General features: G+C 49.3%; 2 protein-coding genes across 10 annotated transcripts; both read left to right on the forward strand.

Moving 5' to 3' along the window:
* Positions 1–793: 793 nt before the first annotated feature.
* rffl (ring finger and FYVE-like domain containing E3 ubiquitin protein ligase) lies at positions 794–8,661 on the forward strand. Of its 4 annotated transcripts, none has more exons than XM_046390091.1 (8): positions 794–1,042; positions 2,540–2,721; positions 4,278–4,475; positions 4,568–4,795; positions 4,966–5,200; positions 5,321–5,344; positions 5,619–5,835; positions 6,200–8,661. In XM_046390091.1, exons 2-7 carry the CDS (start codon positions 2,542–2,544, stop codon positions 5,807–5,809), a joined length of 1,056 nt encoding a protein of 351 aa, XP_046246047.1. In that variant the 5' UTR covers positions 794–1,042; positions 2,540–2,541; the 3' UTR covers positions 5,810–5,835; positions 6,200–8,661. The 4 variants fall into 4 exon arrangements, with proteins under 4 accessions (XP_046246047.1, XP_046246048.1, XP_046246045.1 ...); XM_046390092.1 differs by lacking the exon at positions 794–1,042 and adding an exon at positions 1,081–1,244; XM_046390089.1 differs by lacking the exon at positions 794–1,042 and adding an exon at positions 1,938–2,083.
* Positions 8,662–9,615: 954 nt separating this feature from the next.
* wdr62 (WD repeat domain 62) lies at positions 9,616–22,019 on the forward strand. Of its 6 annotated transcripts, none has more exons than XM_046390073.1 (34): positions 9,616–9,973; positions 11,050–11,141; positions 11,285–11,347; positions 11,916–11,973; positions 12,056–12,223; positions 12,339–12,476; positions 12,589–12,771; positions 13,000–13,160; positions 13,235–13,424; positions 13,927–14,058; positions 14,161–14,324; positions 14,412–14,503; positions 14,804–14,929; positions 15,090–15,160; positions 15,261–15,382; positions 15,466–15,541; positions 15,727–15,838; positions 15,969–16,032; positions 16,115–16,228; positions 16,338–16,438; positions 16,909–16,961; positions 17,067–17,300; positions 17,381–17,448; positions 17,533–17,690; positions 17,802–17,915; positions 17,998–18,109; positions 18,218–18,296; positions 18,447–18,522; positions 19,053–19,175; positions 19,606–19,873; positions 20,134–20,396; positions 20,719–20,880; positions 21,023–21,117; positions 21,394–22,019. In XM_046390073.1, the coding sequence occupies exons 1-34, from the start codon at positions 9,869–9,871 to the stop codon at positions 21,619–21,621; spliced, it is 4,365 nt and encodes a 1,454-aa protein (XP_046246029.1). In that variant the 5' UTR covers positions 9,616–9,868; the 3' UTR covers positions 21,622–22,019. The 6 variants fall into 6 exon arrangements, with proteins under 6 accessions (XP_046246029.1, XP_046246031.1, XP_046246030.1 ...); XM_046390075.1 differs by having other exon boundaries at positions 17,070–17,300; XM_046390074.1 differs by having other exon boundaries at positions 13,238–13,424.
* Positions 22,020–22,096: the final 77 nt, after the last annotated feature.

Raw genomic sequence — 22,096 nt, forward strand, 5'->3', positions numbered from 1 at the left:
CTCTGGCTGATCTGCTTTTGTTTTGCACGTTGAAGTGGACGTCAACAGACGCCAACAGACGGAACACACGCACGTACAGAATGTGACCAGAGAAGAAGAAGAAGTCCGTAGTGCGGGAGGGGAGGAGGGTCTCGGGTGGTTCTGGTCTTCCCCCTCCTCTCCTGCCCGGTTCCAGCCCGACCACACAGCGGGTGTTTCTGAGCAGCCCGCAGCACCGACTGCAGCACAGACGTCAGAGGACCTGCAGGAGGCTGCTGTGTTCCCTCCTGAAGACGGTCTGTGGGCCACCGTCGGTGACTGACTAGCGGAGTGTACAAATACTGTGTCAAGTCCTGCATTCAGAGTTTTACCTCCGGGAAAGTACAAACGCACCGTAAATAACAAAATGCCAAACATTAAAGTTGTCATCGCAGCTTATTTCGGAGCAAAGTGAATCATTTCGGCGGATTAAAAGAGTTGGTGATGCATTAACGTGCATTAACGTCACTTTATTGTTGCAGCTGCCGCGGGTGGAGCTCATTTCCATTGCTTCATAAACTGCTGGGTGCTTATCAACTGCGTGTGCTGAAGTAAATGTACTGCATTTCAAATCTGCACTTCACTGCAGTACTTGTACTTCTGTCCAGTTATCTTAGTTGTCTGTGAATAAAGTTTTCTGTAAGTTCCAGTCAGGATTCAGATAAAAGTCAGACCTTTCAAAATAAAATACTTGAAGAACAGCTTGTTCAGATGGCTCGTGTGTGTGTGTGTGTGTGTGTGTGTGTGTGTGTGTGTGTGCGCGCGCGCGCGCGTGTGTGTCTCTGTGTGTGTCTGTGGTAGTTGAACTCTTCCTGGTTCACTGTTGTGCTGTTGTTTTCTCTCTCTTCACTTTGACTCGCTTGTGTTTTTAGTTCTTCTTCTTCGGTTCAGAAGGAGCTGCTGAGTCATCATGCTGATAAACGAATCGCTGGAGGTTTAAATCAACAGTTTAGCGTTTGTTGAGCAGCAGCGAGTCGTCGGTCAGTTAGCTAAGTGCTAGCTGTAGCCGTCCCGTCAGTAACAGGTAAGACGGTTCATTCTGCTGATAATCCCGCCGCTTGGCTGTTAGTCAGACTGCTGCTTTAGTGAATCTAACCCGGTTTAACGGTTCCTGCTGTTCTCTCCCCTGTTGGTTTGTGTTTGTTTGACTCTTTGGTTTCTTTAACTTTAGACTGGCTCACTTCACTAACTAGCCTAATGTTAGCCTAGCCTGCTAGCAGCTCAAGGTACTTTCCAGACTCCACACGTCAGACTCCGTTAGCAGATTGTTGGATTTAACTGAAGCTGGCTCACTCTTAAACAGACAGTCCTTTTTAAATACAACATGTGATATTTTCGTGTTGTCGTGCTGTAGTTGATCATTCGGCTAACAGTTAACACAAAACGGTGCTTATCTAAAGTAATAAAGTAAAGTACAAACCTGACTGAAGTTGCAGGTGTTTCGTGTTACAACAGCGTTCAGCCTATGACACGCATTTCATTTCAGTGTTATTCATTACATAAGAGTCTTGAGTCGTGAAACATAGCGCCGAATTTATGAGGAGAACATAAATATGGTTTACCAGGTAAGCTACGTGTTTACTGAGAGGTCTGGTCAACAGTCGTGTGTGTACAAACTGGAGTGGTGGAGAAAGTTTGGTGAGTTTGGTATGTTGTAAAAATACTTTAAAAGTTCTGCTCAGTAAAACACATTAGAAATATCTTCAGATAAAGTCTCGATAGTATGAAACGGAAAAGAATCGGTGCTTTGCAGCAGCTCATCCTGAAGCAAAACTCAGGTTTTTGTTTTTCCAAATCATCTCCAGACACTCGAAATGCTGCCTTAACGCGTTAGAAGTGTTCGACAACAGGAAGAAACAACGTCGGTCTGCTCGTTCACGAGTCATCACATCCGGGCTCTGCTGCTGGAAGGACAAGGCCGACACGAGTGAGGTCATCCACGTCCTTCATGATGATGTGATGACGAAACGGAAACACACTCACGTCACTTTTTATTTGGCTGTTTGGTCCACAGCCACAGTTGGTCAGCACGTGTTCAGTTTAATTACACGGAAATGTGACTTTGGTGAGAAGTTTGTTGTGGTGTTCCTGAATATCAGCAGTCTGCCCGTAGGACGCAGTTTACTCTGTTTAATAACTGATTACTAATTAAAGGAAAGCTCTGCTTTGTGATTTAACGCCAAGTCCACAGTAAGCTGATGACTTACATCTTACAGGTGATTCAGTATTGAGTATCTTCAGGACAAGGAAGATGCCAGAAACACCAGATCTTACCATGCAGTTTGGTGTACAGTTGTCAGCGAACAGAAGAGAAATTTGAAAAAGTATTTTGATTTCTTTGTTACAGAGTCGGGAACCAAAGCGATTTAAACCTGCAGCTGCTACACCTTTTGTTGACAGCGAATATCGGCTCACGCTCTGCTTCTCTGTTCGCACGCCGTTCTGTACGTGGGAAACAAAGGGTGTGTGTGTGTGTGCAGTATTCAGTACTTCTTTTGCTGCGTATTTCTGTGTTTTCCAGGCATGTTCGCGTCCTGCTGTAACTGGCTGTGCATGGACACAGCTGACGAAGCGCAGCCAGGTGAAGGTGAGCGACGTCCTCAGTCCTACACCAACTCAGCCTTCAGCAGTCAGCCGTCTCCTCCTCCACCTGAACACACCTGTAAGGCCTGCGGGGGGAGCTTCGACACACCTGCCAAGAAGGTAGCCCTGCCCACCTGCTGCACTCAGAGCTCTGCCTGTAAAAACACACACACACACACGCTTGTGCTGCTGAGAGTCAGTGACTTTTTACTGGCTCTATGTGCCAAAAAGCTGACAGTGAGTCATGACGATGTAAGTCATCCCATCCAGCTGTGGGCCTCCGCTCGACCTCTGGCTCCTGCTGTCAGTCCAGACGACTGACCTGATCAGAGCCGAGTCATCGGCCAGTCGGATGAGAATCTCACCATCTGCATTAGTTCTTGCCCAGACGTGAGCTTTTTGTGCAGGTTGTTGGGGTCAGATTTCCTCCTCTGCTGGTCCTGATCCAGATCACATCGTCACAGTGTAAACTTGTTCCTGGCACATCTGTATGTTTGTGTGGTCTGATACAGACACGCTATGAATTCTGGGTAGTTGTGGGTAATTCCTAAGTGATCAGACTGACTGAAAGTGGTCACAGAGGTTTTGAAAAACTGAGAAGTCCTCAGTGGGGCATTCCAGGTCTTGTGATGTGTCTTATGATGTTGACCTGTCCATTAAAAGCCTGCTGAATTAGCTTTTAGCACTTCCTGTTTGCGGCGCATGCATGGATCCACATCTCTTCCTAGCCCCCAAAACTTCCCTCCTGTTTTAGGTTTTGTTCACCTGTGATTTTCACGCAGCAGGTGAGCCACTTGGTCCTGAGTGACGTCTGCACGCAGCTTTTACAAAGCAGCAACAGTAGGCTTACATTAAACAGGAGACGTAACACCTGTTTGTGTCCCTGCAGGGACATTGTCCCTCAGTTAGTCCATCGTCCTCTAAACAGATGGAGTGTGGCAGCCATTTTCATGGTGACTGATTTGAAATGAATAGAAGTAAAGCTTGTGTTGCTGCTCTGTGATGAGTGTAAAAAAGAAAATCGCTCTCCCAGCTGAACGTCATGGATCAAAACTAGAGCTACAGCCGGTGATTGTTTCCATCATCGATTAATCTGCTGACTGAAGAAGCTTGAAGTGGCGTCTCCGTTTAAGTAATGTTTAAGAAGCTGGAACCAGCTGATGTTTAACATTTTTAACGGATCGATCCAGAAAAAAAATTCAGTCAAACAGTTAAATGTTTTCTCCTCTAGTTGGTGCAGCTCTGATCAGAAACAGATCATAACCTGAACCTGGACTGGATTATAATAAACTTCACCTGAATTTCCCAGATTAAGCAGCTCCCTCTGGTGGACAGATGGAGTCACTGCACTCTGAATGACTGCTGATCAGTGAATCAGTAGGACTGACGGCTCAGCTGTGAATCTGTAATGTGTTCAGTCCTTGTGCGTATGAAAAGTATTTATACCTCCGAGTGCATTTAAATCTCTTCAACCCTTTGGATTCAGCTTTGACTTTCACTTTCATTTTCAGGATAAACGAGGCTCCTCGTCAGTTTTTATTTGAAAACGCAGTTTAATAGAGTTCACCAAAAGATCGTTTGGATTTTGCAGCCAGATGTAGAAATCTGTGAAAGTGTTGCTCCTGACCAGCAGGTGAACAGCTCTACCTGTCTGTCTCTCTCCACCTGTCTGTCAGCATGTGTGTGTGGACTGTAAGAAGAACTACTGCAGCCGCTGCTCCGCCCAGCATGAGCCCCGCCCCCGCCTCTGTCACACCTGCCAGCGTTTCTATGGCAACCTGCTGGTGCGGGCGGAGCTTATGAAGCTGAAAGTGAAGGAGCTCAGGGACTACCTGCACCTCCACGAGGTCTCCACCCACCTGTGCAGAGAGAAGGTCATTTATTATCTCTGAGTGAAAACTAAATACTGCCGCAAACACACCTGAGAGTCTGAATCCCAGTTAAACTGGTGTTTCCTGTCCTTCAGGAGGAGCTGGTGGAGCTCGTCCTGGGTCAGCAGTCGACACCATCCAGTGACTTTGCTCCCGAGTCCCCGATCACCGAGCCCCCTGAACCCACCCCTGACATCTCCACCTTGACTCCTGACTCCACGACGCCGACACCTGAGCCCCCCGCCGCCCAGCCCGAGGCCCCGGCCCCGGCCCCGCCCACAGACCCCTCCCCCGCTGAGCCCGACGCTGAGGACGAAGATCAGGTAACGCCACCTTAGTGGTACTGGAAAACCTGGAAAGCTTCAGCATCTTATGATGCTGTTGTGAGATGATGTTGAAAGGTGTTGAGTTCAGATGTAATTTCCAGTGAGGGTTTTGTGTTTGAGGCTGGAATCTGGAGACTGGTTCAGTGTCTTTTGTCTGTCCGGTTCAGGCCTGGGACCCGGAGGAAGCCCCGGTTTCGGGTCGCAGGGCCTCGCTGTCCGACCTGAGCTGTTTGGAGGACGTTGAGGCGCTGAGCGTCCGACAGCTGAAGGAAATCCTCGCCAGGAACTTTGTGGACTACAAAGGCTGCTGTGAGAAGTGGGAGCTGATGGAGAGAGTGAGGCGGCTGTACCAGGACCAGCAGAACCTGCTGGGTGAGTACCAGGACCAGCAGAACCTGCTGGGTGAGTCTGCATGTGAAGAAACCATCAGCAGATGGTTTGATCTGATTTGATTTGCTCAGAAGATGAAATGAGGTGGTTTGTCAGGTAAAAAAATAACATTCATTTTGTTTTGATTCTCAGCTGCCAACGCTGCCAACACTTCAGGTGAGTTTGTGTCTCTGAACTGTCCAGATTTACTCTCACGTCTCGTCATACCAAACAGTAAAGACGAGCAGTTAAAACGGTTAAGACCAGCCTCAGTAATGAGACTGTTTGCTGGTTTTCTGTGATATTAAACTTGCTTATCTCCAACATAATCCCTAACTATCCCTTACGTTATGTGAACATTCATTCGTGACATAACCAGATTAATCAGCAATGAAAGTAAAGGAAGAAGCAGCCATGATGTGTACTGACGCAGTACTGCGTGTCTCCTCAGAATCCGGCGGCGGCGGCGGTCCAGCACGTCTGGAGGAGAACCTCTGTAAGATCTGCATGGACTCTCCCATCGACTGCGTCCTGCTGGAGTGCGGTCACATGATCACCTGCACCAAGTGCGGCAAGAGGATGAGCGAGTGTCCCATCTGCCGCCAGTACGTCGTCCGAGCCGTCCACGTCTTCCGGGCCTGAGCGCGCCGGCCCTGACCAGCAGCCAGGTAGACCCCACCCAAACCAGCGCCAAACCGGTTCGATCCCAGTCCCACAGGCCTCAGTGTTTGCTCACTGACAGATTTTGACACGTTTTGTCTTTCAGCTTGTTTTCACAGTTTTTTGTTGTTTTTGTCGACGACTACCTTTTTGTTTTATTTCATCTTCCACTTCCAGTTTGACCAAACCCAGCCTGCTTTCAGTCCTAGTTTGACTTAATTCCTCTTTAAACTCTTCACTTCTCTCTCTGTGTCTACAAACTTGTTCACACTCAGAATTTTATTTAAAATTTTAATCCAAAGTCCAAATCCAAAGTCAGATTATTCAAATGACCGACTGTCTTCTTCTTCTTCTTCTACTTCTTCTCCGCAGGATCGGCCATCTTTGAAGCAATAAACTGCAAACAAATCCACGTGAGGGGACCTTTTACAAAGACAATAAATTATTTTTATTTTGTTGATTCTATTTTTCTATTGTAAATAAGATGTGCGGTATGTTCGTATGAAGAATATAAGAAGTGACCTTATCAGGCTGCAGAGGTGCTGTTTGAACACTGAATGTACAGACCAGGCGGATCACATCTCTGAATCTTGAACTTAAACCTTTAAACTCAGCAACTGAGAATCCTCTGAATTCACCTGCTGGTCACCACCTCCTGAAAACTGCTCGGTGTGAACACGATCCAGCAGGGGGTCCTGAAGCCGAAAAGGTCTCAGACCCCGACGGGTGCGTAAATCGACCAAAGAGAAAACACGGCTTTACCTCGTCAGACTGTTCTCCGTGTCGCCTTTAACTTTGAGGACGAGCACAGACTGTGTTCTTATTACAGCCTTCATACTTTGTTTACAGTCTGCAGTGAGTCTACACTGTAAAAACGCCACCCCACTCACCTGAGGCTGGGGGCGGAGCTCTGTCAACCACAGTGTCACCTTCAGACGTGCAGGTGAGCATCCAGCAGTAGAAACATGTTGACAGTTGAATGTCCAGATGAGTGGGCTTTGGCTCCTTAACAAATATAAATATTATTTTTGGCATTAATTGTCCCCCATACAACTGATTAACATCAGCCACCAGGGGGCAGCAGATTGTTTGACTTTGTGCTAAGCTAGCTAACACCGTGTCTTACCTGCATGCGACGCAAGCGAGCGTCTGTGACGGCGCAGAACAGTCGCACCTGGCGGCGAGTGATACAGTGCAGCGCATCATTTTGCGTGCACGTCTTGTTTTCATTGATCTTTGTTGTTGGCTTTGAAGCCGCCTCTTGGACGAGGAACGGTTGGAGTGAAGTGAGTTACTGCTTCAGTACTTGTCATTTTACTACAGAAACCTGAATGAGGTGGCAGCTGGGTGGAGGGACGTCACGGGGAGCTCAGAGTTCCTGGTTTTCTGCTGCCAATCAGATGTCATTTGTAGATATTTTGTGGTGATGAGGTTCCTTGAGCGGTTACGAGTGCAGTCTGATGTCCAGGCCACAGCAGACCTGCATCACGACACATTCGGTGTGATGGCTGACGTGCAGTTCGCATGCAGCTCGGACACGGTGGAAGCTAAACTGTACACTCAGGGCCGCTGCTTCCCACCAGCTCTGTTCCTCTCTTCTGTTCTGTAGAACGAGGAGGGTTTTAGATTCTCACCAGGGTTTCATGGTAGGTAATTAAAAGCTGTGATTTTCTTTCTTCTTTCTTTTGGCTGATTGTAAATACACCGTGTTTGCATGGTGGCCATTTTCCTCTGACATCACGCTCAGAGGGGGGAGCTGAAATGCTGGGATGATGAACTAAAAGATTCCTGATGGGACAGCATTAAGCTCCCCCGGAAAAGCCAAGTAGTAACGCTTGCAATAATGACAAGGAAACCAGAAAAGGTATGAAACGGTTGCTCAGAGTTTGTGTTCGTGTTGTTCATAAGCACTTTTAAAGTTGCAGAAAATGTGATGTCATAGTTTGATTCCCGAAATCCGAGGCCTGGAGCTGTTCAACGCATTGGACAGAAAACAAAAGGATTTCACGAGTACTGAAACGTTCCTTTGAATCTGCATGAGGTGTGCCGTAAAGCGCTGGGGCCCCAGGACGCCTCCGTGGGGGACTCCACGTCATTAAAGACAACAAACAACATGATGGTCTTCGCGGCAGACTGTCCCTCTGTGTTAAAGTCTTTGGTTTGAAGTTGACGTGGTGTCTCGTTTTAACTCTTTGCACTAATCTGTCGATGCTGAACTGCTTTAGTTTTAGTGTTTTGGTCTAAGAAGAAGAGACGTGCAGGAGAGATTTGTTGTCCTTTCTGTTTTTAGTGTGACGTTTTGTTTTCTGACATCATTAACATTGATTTTTGTTGTGGATATTTTTTTTGAAACCGATTGTTCGAGGCATTCTGACTTTGGGATCACGTGTTTCATCTGTAGTTTCTGCCTTTAAGTTGTTCAGCGTGATCACAGTCAGTGATGGTACTCTTACTGCACTTTGATTTCTCTGCTACAATAGAAGTGAATAATGTCATAATCACAGCACTGTGAGAGCATTTTATGATCAAATGTCGTCGAGACAGAAACATCTTCAGGTATCAGCTAGCATCCCAAGCTTCCCTGCTGTGACACGATTTGCACAGCAGGTTTCGGTTTTTCCTTGTCAGATTTAACTTGATCTGAAAGATGAACGCTAACACTAAAGGGTTCTGCTTTAGCTCCTCGCTTTAATCACAGTTCAGATACTTTGTAACATTCATTAAACTTCACTGGAATCTGCTAAAATTATATATTGTAAAATTAAACAGAAAAAGAACTTTAGTTTTGTGAGTGAACTTTGCTGAATAATTTCTAATAAAAGTGCTGTTCTTTCCGTTGTGTGTCTGGTCTTTGAATCAACCCGTCGTGGATCCTCGGCGTCTCATTTCACTTCCTGTCAGCAGTGACGTGAACATTAGGCCTGACTGACAGGCTGAGAGCACAAGAGCCTCAGTTCGTTTGAAAGATGAAGATGAAAGTGACATATTTTATCATTGGCGGGAACTCACTCCACGAAATTCACGCTCTGCATTTAACCCACCCAAGTGACGTGCACACACACACAGCAAACCCGGGGCAGTGGGCGACCGCGTGCAGCGCCCGGGGAGCAGTGGGGGTTAGGTACCTTGCTCAAGGGTACCTCAGCCATGGACACCGGGACGGGGAATCGAACCATCGAACCAGCGATCCACCGGTTACGGGTCCGACACCCTAACCGCTGATCCACGACTGCCCCCACCTTTTTTTTTTTTAAGATGATGCTCTAGTCACCACAGGTGGGCTCCACAGGTGGGCTCCACAGGTGGGCTCCACAGGTGGGCTCCACAGGTGGGCTCCACAGGTGGGCTCCACAGGTGGGCTCCACAGGTGGGCTCCACAGGTGGGCTCCAACATCTCAAACCGACTTTAACGTGTTTTGGTTCTTCTACTTAAACGTGGGATGGCGGGGAAAAGGAAGACAAATGCTCACCCCGTTGGCATAACAGGGTTTCCTTTATTTTGGAAATGTTGTTCATTTTCTTAAACTCGAATGACATATATGATAATATGAAGTCTTTACTGCACCACGTTCACTTAGCAGTCCGGTCGAAGCCGTACATTCCTTCTGTGTGATGCTGTTCACTCGACCAATGAAGCTGATTGTGTGATTCTGAACACCCGGGTCGCCACAGTTAGATCGATGTTGATTGGTTTGCTGGTGGACAACGAGCGGAGTTTCGCTGGCCCATTGGTTGTTTGTGGGGCAGTGAGCATGTCTCTGTCGTCTATTGGTTGGTTGCTGAGCTGGTGGGCGGAGCTCAGTTTGAATTAGAGTCCCGCCGCAGACAGAAGTGTCAGGTTTCCTTGAGCGTCAGTTAGCATGAAGCTAAGCTAGTCCTCCATCATTTTAACCCGGGCAGAGTTTTATCAGTTTTTACTGCTTTTGGTAAGCAGCACGGAGCTTTTATGGACCAGTACGGCACTTCTTAAACTGTCTTGTCTCTGGTGTTTCGGCCCGAATAGCTTTGTAACTGCTGTGAAGTTAAAGTGAGTCCGTTACCATGGCAGAGGGAGCGGACTGCGGTGCAGTCAACACCGCGAAAAGGAGACAAGCAGCGGGGCGGAAGAGCCGACCGAGCCAGCTCAAGAAGTCCTCCAGCAGCCGGGTAGGCTCCGATGCGATGCTAACAGGGCTAACTGTTAGCATCACAGCCCCGCTAGCTCGGCTGGCGTTTCAGGGAGTTTTACCGAAGAGCTCAAAGTTTGGAACAAGTTTAAAGGCCAACTGTGACCAAACCCGTAACACGAAAATGTACACAATCTGCTGAAACACAACATTTGTGACTTTTTGCATTTGCGACGTTAGCTAACTTTTCACAACAACAAGCTATTGTTTAGACAACAAAAAGAGAAGCTACAGGCCCCCTGAGATCTGTGACACGGCCTGCCGACAGGAAAGGTTTATTTACATCTAAATAACACAATTCAGATTCTACGAAAGACGTAAAAACAGACTCAGCTGAAGTATCAAAACCGTTGGACTGCTGACACAGCGAGTCCACCTGCAGTCCTGTCCGAACTAAAGAAACCGACTTTTAATGCCGCTTAGGTGAGGCCTGTAACAAGATGTAACGCTTAAAAAGTCTCCTGTTAATGCTGACATGTTTGCATCCCCTCACATTCACGTAACCACACCGGGACCTTGTCTTCCCCAGTCAGGACCTTTCATTCACTAATCATTACTGGACGGCTCAGATTCGTTACTTTTGTCATTTACCTGTTGAGACACGCTGCTGCGTGCAGTCAGAGGTGATGATGATGATGATGATGATGATGATGGGCTCAGTCGCTTTAAAATGTCAGGAGAAAGAAAAAAGTGATGTCTGAAATATTCTCATTTTACCGACCGGCAAACTGAAGCCCAAAGATGTTCAGTTTGCTGTCATGCAGAAGAGAAAAGCAGCAAATTGTTGCGTTTAAGACGCTGGAGCCAGAAAAAATCTGACATATTTATCTATTTAGCGATTAATTTTCTGCTAAGTGACTAATTAGTCATTAAAGTGAGTTTATCTGAAATTCTTTCTAAATGAAGAAGTGGTTTGAGCGCAGGTTTAATGTGGAGTCGACCGTAAACGTTGATGTTTTTACGTATGAGCTCAGTTGTACCGAGTGAGGTTTTGTCCTGCTGTGAGGCGCCAGCTGTGAGTGCACTTTGGTGTGTGTGTGTGTGTGTGTGTTTCAGGTGAGTCTGGAGAAAGTTCTGGGTATCAGCACAGCAAGTGGCAGCGGTTTGACCTCTGACCCCAACACTGGACTCATAGCCTATCCTGCAGGGTAAGCCCCGCCTCCGTCACTGTGGGATAACCTTGTTTGAAAGCTGATGTTTTCTCTTTTCTGTCCGTCAGTCTGTTTGTGGTCAAGTTGACCTCCTGCTGTGATTTTTATTTGAATGAATCCTGACTGTGTTTGTGTTTCAGGTGTGTCATCGTGCTGCTTCACCCAAAGAAGAACAAACAGAGACACATCATCAACTCGTCCAGGTAACTCCACCTGCTCCACCTGCTCACTGAGCCTGTGAGCGACCTAAAATCTGCTCCCGTCTCTCAGTGACATGGGCTCGTTTATGTCCTGACACACTGTAATCCAGCCTCACTGACGCTGTCACGCCTGTCCGATGTAACCGGATCCACGTGCAGCTGCAGCTGGTTGTCGCGGGTTTTGTACTTGATAGTTTAGGATTAGTGTGAACTAAGCAAAGTTTGAAATCTGTCAGTGAAAACGATAGAACTGCACTGGGGTTTGGTAGGTTTCTGGTTTGTCCTGTGATGAGCTTCATCTCCTTTAATTTTACTCCACCCAACAGACCTGACGTCCGTCGGGTGGAGGTGGAGAGAGCGAGCAGCCTGTTGCTCATTAGCCGGAGATCTGAGTTAGCCGATTAGCTCGGCGTCGTGTGCAGCTGAGGTCTGAGTCTGACTGACGTCCACATGTGAAGACGTTTTACTTCCAGGCGCTGTGGAGACATCTAGAGACCTCACCGTCTGCAGACTGGTGGTGCTGTGATGGTGTCAAACTATGTGTGTGTGTGTGTGTGTGTGTGTGTTCCAGGAAACCCTTCAGTGCTCTGGCCTTCTCCCATGATGGAAAACATCTGGTCACTGGTGAGGTAAGAGCTGAGGGCCACACACCTGAGTGTGCTGAGGACAGCTGGAGTTGTGTTTGTATCTGAGTGTGTGTGTGTGTTTCAGAGCGGGCACATGCCCTGTGTGCGTGTGTGGGAGGTGGACGGAGGTCAGGTGGCCGAGGTTCAGTCTCATAAATACGGCGTTTCCTGTGTGGCGTTCTCCACCAACGGCTGCTACATCGTCTCAGTGGGATACCAGCACGACATGACTGTCAGCGTGTGGGACTGGAGGGTGAGGATCGCCAGCCGATACGACTGACCAAAGAGTTTGTTGACTGGCAGAAACTCGTGTTGTTCAGGATTTGTCCTGCTTCCTGTCTTTCCTGTCCTTCCTGTCCTCTGAGCAGAAAGGTTCTGTCATCGCCTCCAACAAAGTGTCCAGCAGGGTGTTCGCCGTGTCTTTCGCTCAGGACAGCAGCTACTTCGTCACGGCAGGAAACAGACACGTCAAGTTCTGGTACCTGGACGCCTCAAAAGAACGACGGGTACTGTCATGACCAGCCAATCACGACTCAGCCTTTGTTGCTTCACGGCCTGCTCGGCCAATCATGGCTCATTTCATGGTGGTCTGAACTCAGTTTTTCCTTTTGTGTCCAGGTAAACAGCACGGTGCCCCTGATTGGGCGGTCAGGGTTGCTAGGTGACCATAAGAACAGTGTGTTCAGCGGGGTGGCGTGTGGGCGTGGCCTCATGGCGTGCAGCACCTACTGCATCACCGGCTCCGGCCTGCTGTGTCTGTTCAACAGCAGCCGACAGCTGGAGGCCTGGGTCAACCTCAAGGTCAGTGAGGAGCACCTGTGCAGGTGCATCTCGCACACCTGTACGACAGGAGATAAAGACTTAACACACTGATGTTCTTCAGCAGCGCACTTTGCATTCATAGAACATGTTATGAAACACTTACACGTTAATAAACAGCGTGTGCAGTGAACGCACCTGATTTCAGAATAAAAGCTGCTTGTTTTCTTTGACGTGTTGATGCAAACCGAACAAATGAAACGTTGACAGACGTCGTCTGCGAGCTGCCTGGTCGTCAGCGAGGACTTCGTCTTCTGCGGTTGTGCTGACGGCGTCATCAGAGTATTCAGCCCGTCCAACCTGCAGTACGTCACCACCCTGCAGCGACCCCACCGGCTGGGAGTGGACCTCCGCCAGAGCGCACAGCCCGGGTACAGATGCTGCAGACGCTCGGGAACGCCGAGGAAACCGACCGTGATGGCTAACTGTGTGTCTGTTTCCGCAGCAGCCTGTTACCTGGCAGTCCAGGCGCTCAGTACCCCGACACGTTAGCGCTGACCTTCGACCCCGCCGCCAAACACCTGACCTGTGTGTACAACGACCACAGCGTGTACGTGTGGGACGTCAAGGACGTGAGGAACGCGGGGAAGCTGTACTCTGCTCTGTACCACAGCAGCTCAGTGTGGAGCGTCGAAGTAAGTACTGCAGATACTCCCAGAAGTACTGCCATGGTTACATGAACACTTCCTGTGTCAAAAATACTTCAGTAATGCCAGAAAGCTGTTGCTTCAATACTACCTGAAATGCTTTTATACTACAAGCAATACTAAAATACCATGATGAGTACTTTCAGTCATAAATGTTACCGAATCTTTAACCAGTTTAATAAGAACATTATTCAGCATTGATGTGTGTGTGTGTGTGTGTGTCTGTCTGTCTCTCTGTGTGTGTGTGTGTGTGTGTGTGTCTGTGTCTGTGTGTCTGTCTCTGTGTGTGTGTCTGTCTGTCTCTCTCTGTGTGTCTGTCTGTCTCTCTGTGTGTGTCTGTCTGTCTGTCTCTCTCTCTCTGTGTGTCTGTCTGTCTCTCTGTGTGTGTCTGTCTGTCTGTCTCTCTCTCTCTCTGTCTGTCTGTCTCTCTGTGTTTCTCTGTCTGTCTGTCTGTGTGTGTGTGTGTGTCTCTGTCTCTCTCTCTCTTCAGGTGTATCCGGAGTTGTCAGATGCGTCTCAGGCCTGTCTTCCTCCGTCCTCCTTCTTCACCTGTTCATCTGACAACACCATCAGGCTGTGGCACACCGACCCCCCCACTGGACACAGAAACTTCTACAGCAACGTGAGACCAGCACTGCACATGTGTACTAGTACACTGATACATGTGTACTAGTAGACATTCTCGCACTTCATTTGTAGCTTTAAATCATTTCCTGTGTTTCAGGACCTGCTGAGGATTCTGTATGTGGGGGAGGACACGCAGCACCTGCAGGCGGAGGGCGAGAGGGCGGAGTCAGCAGGGGCTGATGGGAAGGCTGGCATCCGAGTGCTGGGAGTGAGTCCCGATGGACGGCACCTGGCGGCGGGAGACCGCTGTGGAAACCTGCGGTAAGAGACATTGAAGCACACGGCGCGACAGAGCCGGATGGGTGTGTGACGAGGCCTGCTGACGTGTGTGTGTGTGTGTTCGTTCAGGATCTTTGGTCTGGAGTTTCTGGATGAGCTGGTGAAGATTGAGGCTCACGACTCGGAGGTGTTGTGTCTGGCGTTCTCCCCCACATCCACAGGTGAGACCTGAGGTCAAAGGTCGTGTCCTGGGCGACACTGTGACACACACAGCAGAGCCTGTCGGTGAGCTCTGATTGGCTGGGTTTGGAGCAGAATGACTAAACATCCCCGATGATTGTTTGGATCCTGAAAACCGAACCACCTTCAGACATTTAGTCACTCAGACTGAAGCCGTGACGTTGGCTCGTCTTGTTCCTCCTGCTGGACTCCAGCGGCTGCAGCTCGACTCACAGGTGTTTGTTTGGACGTTTGCAGGCTGATTTGTCAGTTCGATGTGACGTTTTGTGTTTGCGTCTCAGGCGTGAAGCTGTTGGCGTCGGCCAGCAGGGATCGACTGATCCACATCTTCAACCTGGAGCAGAACTACAGTCTGGAACAGACTCTGAACGACCACTCTGCCTCCATCACGGCTGTCAAGTTCACAGGTGAGTGAGCTCAGCGGGGCTGGACGGGTTCCCCTGCAGCGACGGATTTACCTGCATGGTCTCACCGTCAGGGGCCGTCGGTCTTTAATGTTTCTGCGTTAGCCGTCATGAGTCCATTGAAAGTGTTGTGTTGAAACGCGTTGTGTCACCTGTGTTCCAGGTGAGAGTCCGGAGGTGCGAATGGTGAGCTGCGGGGCTGACAAAAGCATCTACTTCCAGACTGCCGAGCAGGTCAGTGTGAACACGCGGATCTTAAAGCCCGCTGAGCGTACGAGCTTCGCTCCGAACTCAAACGCACCATGTTGGGGCTGTCTTGTGTGTTGCGGTCCAGACGGCGGAGGGTTTGCTGTTCTCCAGGAGTCACCACGTGGTGGAGAAGACCACGCTGTACGATATGGACCTGGACTCGTCGAGGACGCACGTCGCCATCGCCTGTCAGGACCGAAACATCAGGTCAGAGCTGAGAAACAAACTTGAGCGGAGATCAGCTGAACTCCGAGGACCGAAGCTGACCTCGGTGCGTGTTTTCCCTTCAGGGTCTACAACGTGGAGACCGGGAAGCTGAAGAAGTGTTTGCGGGGCTCGTCCAGTGATGAAGGAGCTCTGCTGAAGGTACGGGCGGGGCTTTGGTCCCACCATTAGTTTGGTTACTGCTGTGTCCTGCGGAGACGTGAGTCCACCTTTTGTATTGTGTTGAGTGCAGCAGGACAGCTCAGGGTTTGTGTCCCCTCTGGTCTTCCTCATACACAAGCCACGTGTCCTGTGACGTGATTGGCTGATGTTTGTGTGCTCCGCAGGTTCAGATGGATCCGTCGGGGTCGTTCTTTGCCACCAGCTGCTCTGATAAAAACATCAGCATCTTCGACTACGAGTCGGGAGAGTGTGTCGCCGCCCTGTTCGGACACTCGGGTCAGCGAGTCACACGAATGAGACGAGTCGCATTCGGCACATTTTAGTCTCGCTGCTGAGGAGTTCAAATGCCAGGGAAAACGGTTGCTTCTTCAGGTGTTTGATTTACCTGCCGTGTTTGTTTCCTCAGAGATCGTGACCTGCATGAGGTTCAGTCAGGACTGCAGACACCTCATCACCGTGTCAGGAGACAGGTAAACCTCAGACAGGTAAAGACGCTCGCATCAGACTCGTCAGCTGTTCGATGCTTTTATTGCTGTGTGTTTTGTTGTGTAGTTGTGTGTTTGTGTGGAGGCTGGACTCTCACATGACGAGCACCATGAGGAAGAGGCGGGGCCTCAGACTGCCCGCCGCACCTGAAGCCTGCCGCCGCAGACATCAGAACATCAGGTGAGACGTCTGCAGGAGGAACTTGTGATCTGATTAGACCTCGTTTAGTGGATCAGTTGTCACGTCTTCGGGTCAGACAGAAGGACAAACCGTCATGCTGCTGTTTCAGGAGGGAGACCTTCATCACCGTACCTTCCTGTCAGCTGCCTCAGACGGAGGAGGAGGAGGAGGCTGACGTCAGGACTCCAGCCAGACCGGACTGCACTGCAGGTGAGAAGGAGGATTTCCGTCTGTGCAGCAGCTTCTGTCGTGGCCCTCAGGCGGACTCTGGAGCTGCTTTTTGTGGAAAGCAGGTCTTTGCTCAGGTTTAAGCAGAATTATTGGCCAACTGTGTGAACACGTAGAAGGACGTTTGCTCGTTTAACAACCGATCAGGGAGAGCAGCAGACCTGCAGTGACGAAACAGAACTGATTCAAACACGAATGTGTCGTCTTTGTGCTGTTTTCAGCTGCGTGTGTGTCAGATGTTTAGCTTACTGTGACTCAGCAGCTGAGCCTAAACATGAAGTGACAGGAAGTACAGTGGGAGAACTCGCAGGGTACGACCAGGACTGCACTCATCCTGTCCTATGTGGTTGTGCCCGACGGCCTCCTGTGGACGTGGCACAGCACAGTGTGTCTCACTGGATGTCTTCGCTGCTGAAGACTGTTTGTGTCTGAGTCCTGCTGTTGTGTTTCAGATCCTCCACCGCTTCAGACCAACGGAAAGCTGCCCATGTGGTTCAGACGGCTGGTCAGTTTGAGGCCCTTTGTTACTGATCACTTTACAGATAATACGTCTGTTTGTCGATCGATTTCCTGAGTGTGTGTGTGTGTGTGTGTGTGTGTGTGTGTGTAGCAGGGTCAAGGCGAAGCTTCTTCCGTCATCCAATCAGATGCTGAGCCTCGTCAGGTACGGAGTCGCTGGTCAGAGCAGCTTGACCCTCTGATCATCTGCTCCAACTTCTCTCCGAGTCAGGTGGAGGACGAGGACGAGGAGGAGGTGGAGGACGAGGAGGAAGAGGAAGACTTCCACCCTCAGAGCCTGGAGAGTCTGCTGGGTGAGGTGGAGGAGGTGGAGGAGGAGGAGGAGGTGAGAGCAGATCCTGACTCACGCTGTGGTGACCTGAACAGGTGTGAAGGTGTCTGACTGTGTGTGTGTGTGATGTTCAGGTGCTGCAGAATCCAGGTGAGGACAGGAGCAGCTACATTCTGTACCCCAGCAACGCTGATGCTGACAGGTGAGCTTCGTCTTCACCACACAAACGGGACGCCTGAACGCATCATGTGTGTTTCTATTGATCAGTACTTTTGTGTGCTGCCAGGGAGTTTGACGTCGAGGGTGTGGCCGACCCTCGGCAGGCTCTGACCCAGCTGGAGGTCAAAGGTCAGGGGGCGGGGCCAGTGTGGAGCACTCAGCTGAGTCCAGACTCCGCCTGCTCTGAAGGCTCAGCAGGAAGTCTGGAGCCGCAGCAGGAGGCGGGTCAGAGAGCAGAACTCTGTATACACAGCTGCTGTTGTTGTTGTTGTTGTTGTTGTTGTTGTTGTTGTGGTGTGGTGGTGGTTGTGCTGACCCTCCTGTGTCGTGTTTCAGACACAGACTCTCTCAGCCAGGGCAGCTCTGTGGGCAGTTTGTGTCTGGAGGACGACGACGATCGAAACTCTCTGAAGAACCACTTTGACACTCTGGCTTCCGGTCTGAGCGACGGTACCAAACACTCCTCGCTAGCAGAGTTAGAAGTCCAGTCCGTCACATGTACGCTGACGTGTTGTGACCTCTGACCTTTCAGAGAAGTTTGACACAGACCCGAGGACCCTTCAGCCCCCGGAGGAAAAACACTTCCTGAACCCTCGACTCAGCATCTCCACCCGCTTCCTGTCCCGATTCCAGGACAGAATCAGGTCCGTTGACCCGCAGTCCTCTGGTCTGCAGGGCAGACGAGTTTTCTGCTTTGAGGATGACTGATGGTTGTTGTCGTGGCGATAAGCCTGTTCCTGCGCTGTTTTCAGGGCCTGGCCAAGCCGAGCTCCGCCTCCGGTCTCGATCCCCACCGGGATCTCAGAGGAGAGCGGCGCCAGCAACACATCGGTACAAACACACCTGAATGACGCCAAACGCACCTGAAATTCACCTGAGCCGCACGACTGATTCACAGCGTCAGGATTCACATTAGGATTTCACACGGTTGGTTAATTAAGTTTCATTCAGGACAATCAGGGACTAAATGTTTGTTTTCAGGTGAACTCTGAGTTGAGCGGTGACGTCACCTCGGCCGAGTCCAGTCAGAGAGGAAACGGCGGCGGCAGCAGTGGAGGTGAGTCAGCCGCAAACAGCACGACTCGACGTTGTAACGTTGACCTTCTTCACAGCTGATGGCACTGACCGACTGACCGACCGACTGACTGACCGACCGACCGACTGACTGACTGACTGACTGACTGACTGACTGACTGACTGACTGACTGACTGACTGACTGACCGACTGACCGACTGACTGACCGACCGACCGACTGACTGACAGCCTGCAAACCTTCTGAACAAGCGAACACATGGGAGGACTCGTCACGTTGTTTCGGAACGAGGAAGTCGTTAAGTTGGGCTAACTAGCATGTAATCGGGACACAAAGCGACACACAAGTCAGACTCGTGTCGGTAGTCCAGATACAGTAAGACGGGCTCGGACATGTAAAAAGTGGGTTTGTTCTTTTTGGAAATGACCGATTCAGGCGCAGACAAATTTACTAAAATGTTAGATCAATACAAGGTTTGATAGGATTAACAGAAGCTCCAGGACGCGTCCCTGAGGAACCCCACATGTTGGTAAAGACGAGTGTGTGTTCACAGCGAGATGCAGCCGCTCGGTCCCTCGGCGCAGAGCTTCCTGCTTGATTTCCCAGCAACCCCTTCGCCGTCCAACACGCCGACGACACACTGTGGTTATCGTCCAGTGTAAAGAAAGGCTGCGAGGTGTGTGTGCGTGGACACCTGGGTGTTTGTATGGCTTTTCTGGGACATCAAACTGTCTTCTGTCACTTAAACCTGGTGGTGTGGGGTTCAGAAGAAAGATGAGATAAAACCTGTTCGTGACTGAGTTTTCAGGTGCTGGTAGCCGGACAGTCAGGCTGGTTCTGTCCCCGTTTCCAGTCTTAATGCTAAGCTAAACAGCTGCTGGCTGTCCTATGCGGTTTGTCGTGTACATCTGAGACGGCAGGTTGAAACTCCTTCAGTTGTTTTTGAGCCCTTTTAAGTGTTCCTGCTGCTTGTGGGCTTCAGTACAAACACAAAGGCCACCTGAACACCTGGTCTGGTTAAAGATCACTCACCTGTTCACCTCTACCTGAGATTCTCTCATCACGTTTTAGTTTCTGACCCTCTGCTTTAAATCGTAACCAATCAGACATCACCTCGAGGACTCAGGGAGCCCACACCAGCAGTGTGGTGTCTTCAGTCCAGCACGGGACGCCTCAGCTCGGATATCTGGGAACCACAGCCAGCTCCAGGGCCAAACTGAGCCAGGACCAACCCACCTCCACCTGCACTCAGGAGGAGGAGAAAGAGAACATGTCCTCCTCTCCCGCAGACCTCCAGCCTCCTGCGCCCCTGCTGCCTGCAGGTCTGGACCTCTGCAGCACCAGGGCTAACCCCCATCAGGACCAGACCAGCAGGTAAGATCTGCTGCTACTGCCAGCAAACATTTTTGGTTTTACTCTACAGTTTACTTTGAGAGACGGCTTGTATTGTTTTGGGATATGTCACAATAGTTACAAAAAGTCATTACAGTTTGGAGGAAAAGTCTGTGTGAAAAGATATTTAGAGAGAAATACAAAACACCTGGAATATTTTGAAAATGGTCTTTGAGAATAAGTTTGATTTCTTTGTGTTTTGAAATGTTTGATTCTGTCTCTCATCTCGTCGCTGTCGTCAGCGTCGCTCTGTTGTCTCGGCATCATGAACCTGCAAGCCCGCAGGTGTCGACCACGCCCACTGAGATGATGTCACTGTGTGAAGTCGGGAGGTGGAGCGTCAGCAGCGTTGAGGAAACGCCGACAAATCAAACCGTCATCCAAAGCTCCGCCCCCTCCTCGACCCCCACAGGTACGCCCACCATCTGTGACATCATTTCCTGCTCCGCCTCCATGCAGGAGGAAGGTCCAGGAGGGCCTGAGACCAGAATCCAGACCGATCCAGGTAAGACAGACAAGGACAAATTCTCCATGTTTTTGTCTTTTTAATACCAGAATGTTTGTCTGAAAATGTTACGACTTTTATCTTGAAATATAAAAGTTGTATTTACAATATTACGAGATTTCATGTTTTTATGTAGTATTAAATTGTAAAAAATCAAATGTGTTTTTAAATATCACAACTTTCTCTAAGTGTTTTACTATTGTTGAAACATATGAAATGTTTTATCTAAGATGATGAATGTCAGCTTTTTCTCTTGACGCCTTATTGTCTTCTCACAACATTCCAGCTGTGACGTTCTCATCAGTCAGTTTTGTCTTTCCAGTATCCGACCCCTCTGGGGGCGTGGAGTCGTCCTCCTCCGACCCCTCTGGGGGCGTGGAGTCGTCCTCCTCCGACCCGTCTGGGGACGTGGAGTCGTCCTCCTCCGACCTGCCTGCCGCCTCCTCCTCACCTCTGTCAGAAAAACTGCGCCTCCCTCAGACAGGTAACTGCGACGTCCATCTGTCCATCACTATCAGTGTTGGACTTCTTAACGCCTCCTGCTCGCGGTTCCTGTGGCGCCCCCCTCAGGACAAACTCCACATGCGTTTGCGCTCTCAGTAGAGGTGAATCGTTTGTTGTTGCAGGTTCCGGTGAAGAGTCGGTCAGTGTGCTGCAGTGTCAGCAGGTCGCCGACGAGCTGAGACACACGGCGAGACGAGCCACGCACCTCTACCAACAGGTGAACTTCCTGTCCGAGTGTCGGGGCAGTTACTCTGTATCTGACAGAGGACCTCGTGCTCGGCTTCATTTACCAGAACGTTTTGTCAAAGGTCATTCGGTTTTAAGAAGAGTCGTAACATTTTCACAAAAAATGTTTGAACTTCGTTTTGAAAAAGTCACAATTTGACAAAAAATCATAATTTCTAGAAACCTTTTAAGTTTCAAAATGAAGTCATTTTGACAGACGCTGATTTGATAAACTTTATTAATTCTGAGCGTAAAACTTTTGGTGCAGCTCAGCGCGTCGGCCGACGGTTCAGAGCGACGGCGTCTCATGTCGTCCGTCCTGCAGGAGGCGTTTAACGCCGTTCACGCTGAGCTGCAGGTGGTGCTGCAGGGTGGAGACGGGTGGAGCAGCAGCACCCCCTCTGGTCCACTGGGGGACGACAGGACGATGTCTCTGCTCGAGAAATACTCTGAACAGCTGGTTCAGATGACCCGGAACAAACTGAACCAGATCTGAGCCAGGAGCCCAGGAGACAAAATTCACGTCGGCATTCGCCAAGTGACTCCGAGCTGATTTCATAAATATCAGTATTGTTTTTAACGCACCTTACGTTTGTTTTTATGGCAGCAAAATGTTTTATTTGTTTTAAGTCACTTTTTGTATGTTTGTACATAAACTTTAGTTTTCTGTTTATTAATAAATATTTAGTGTTTCTCACAGTTTAACATTTTCGACTTCAGTATTTAAAATGTTTATTTTTTAGCTAAATGGAGAAGAAGAAAAAATGATTAATTTTACTTTAAACAACATAAATTCAACGCTGAGGCTCATCGCTCATAATCACTGCCATTAAACGGGTACACAAAACGAACTGCCAAATTTAATGAGAATAAAGTCAAAATGTTGAGGAAAAAGTCATTTAAAGTCATTTTGTCAATTTGTAATAGTTATATAGTGAGAAACTTTTAAAATTATTACAAAAAGAAAAGAC

This window comes from Scatophagus argus, chromosome 5 (assembly GCF_020382885.2).
Source record: "Scatophagus argus isolate fScaArg1 chromosome 5, fScaArg1.pri, whole genome shotgun sequence".
Lineage (NCBI taxonomy): Eukaryota > Metazoa > Chordata > Actinopteri > Scatophagidae > Scatophagus > Scatophagus argus.

Excerpts from the sequence above, each read along its gene's own strand:
- rffl (XM_046390089.1), top strand. The coding sequence starts at position 1,978 with ATGACGAAACGGAAACACACTCACGTCACTTTTTATTTGGCTGTTTGG. Across the intron at positions 2,722-4,277 it reads TCGACACACCTGCCAAGAAG|CATGTGTGTGTGGACTGTAA; the intron begins GTAGCCCTGCCC and ends CCTGTCTGTCAG. Across the intron at positions 5,345-5,618 it reads CAACGCTGCCAACACTTCAG|AATCCGGCGGCGGCGGCGGT; the intron begins GTGAGTTTGTGT and ends GTGTCTCCTCAG.
- wdr62 (XM_046390073.1), top strand. The coding sequence starts at position 9,869 with ATGGCAGAGGGAGCGGACTGCGGTGCAGTCAACACCGCGAAAAGGAGA. Across the intron at positions 11,348-11,915 it reads CACATCATCAACTCGTCCAG|GAAACCCTTCAGTGCTCTGG; the intron begins GTAACTCCACCT and ends TGTGTGTTCCAG. Across the intron at positions 19,874-20,133 it reads CATCAGGACCAGACCAGCAG|CGTCGCTCTGTTGTCTCGGC; the intron begins GTAAGATCTGCT and ends CGCTGTCGTCAG.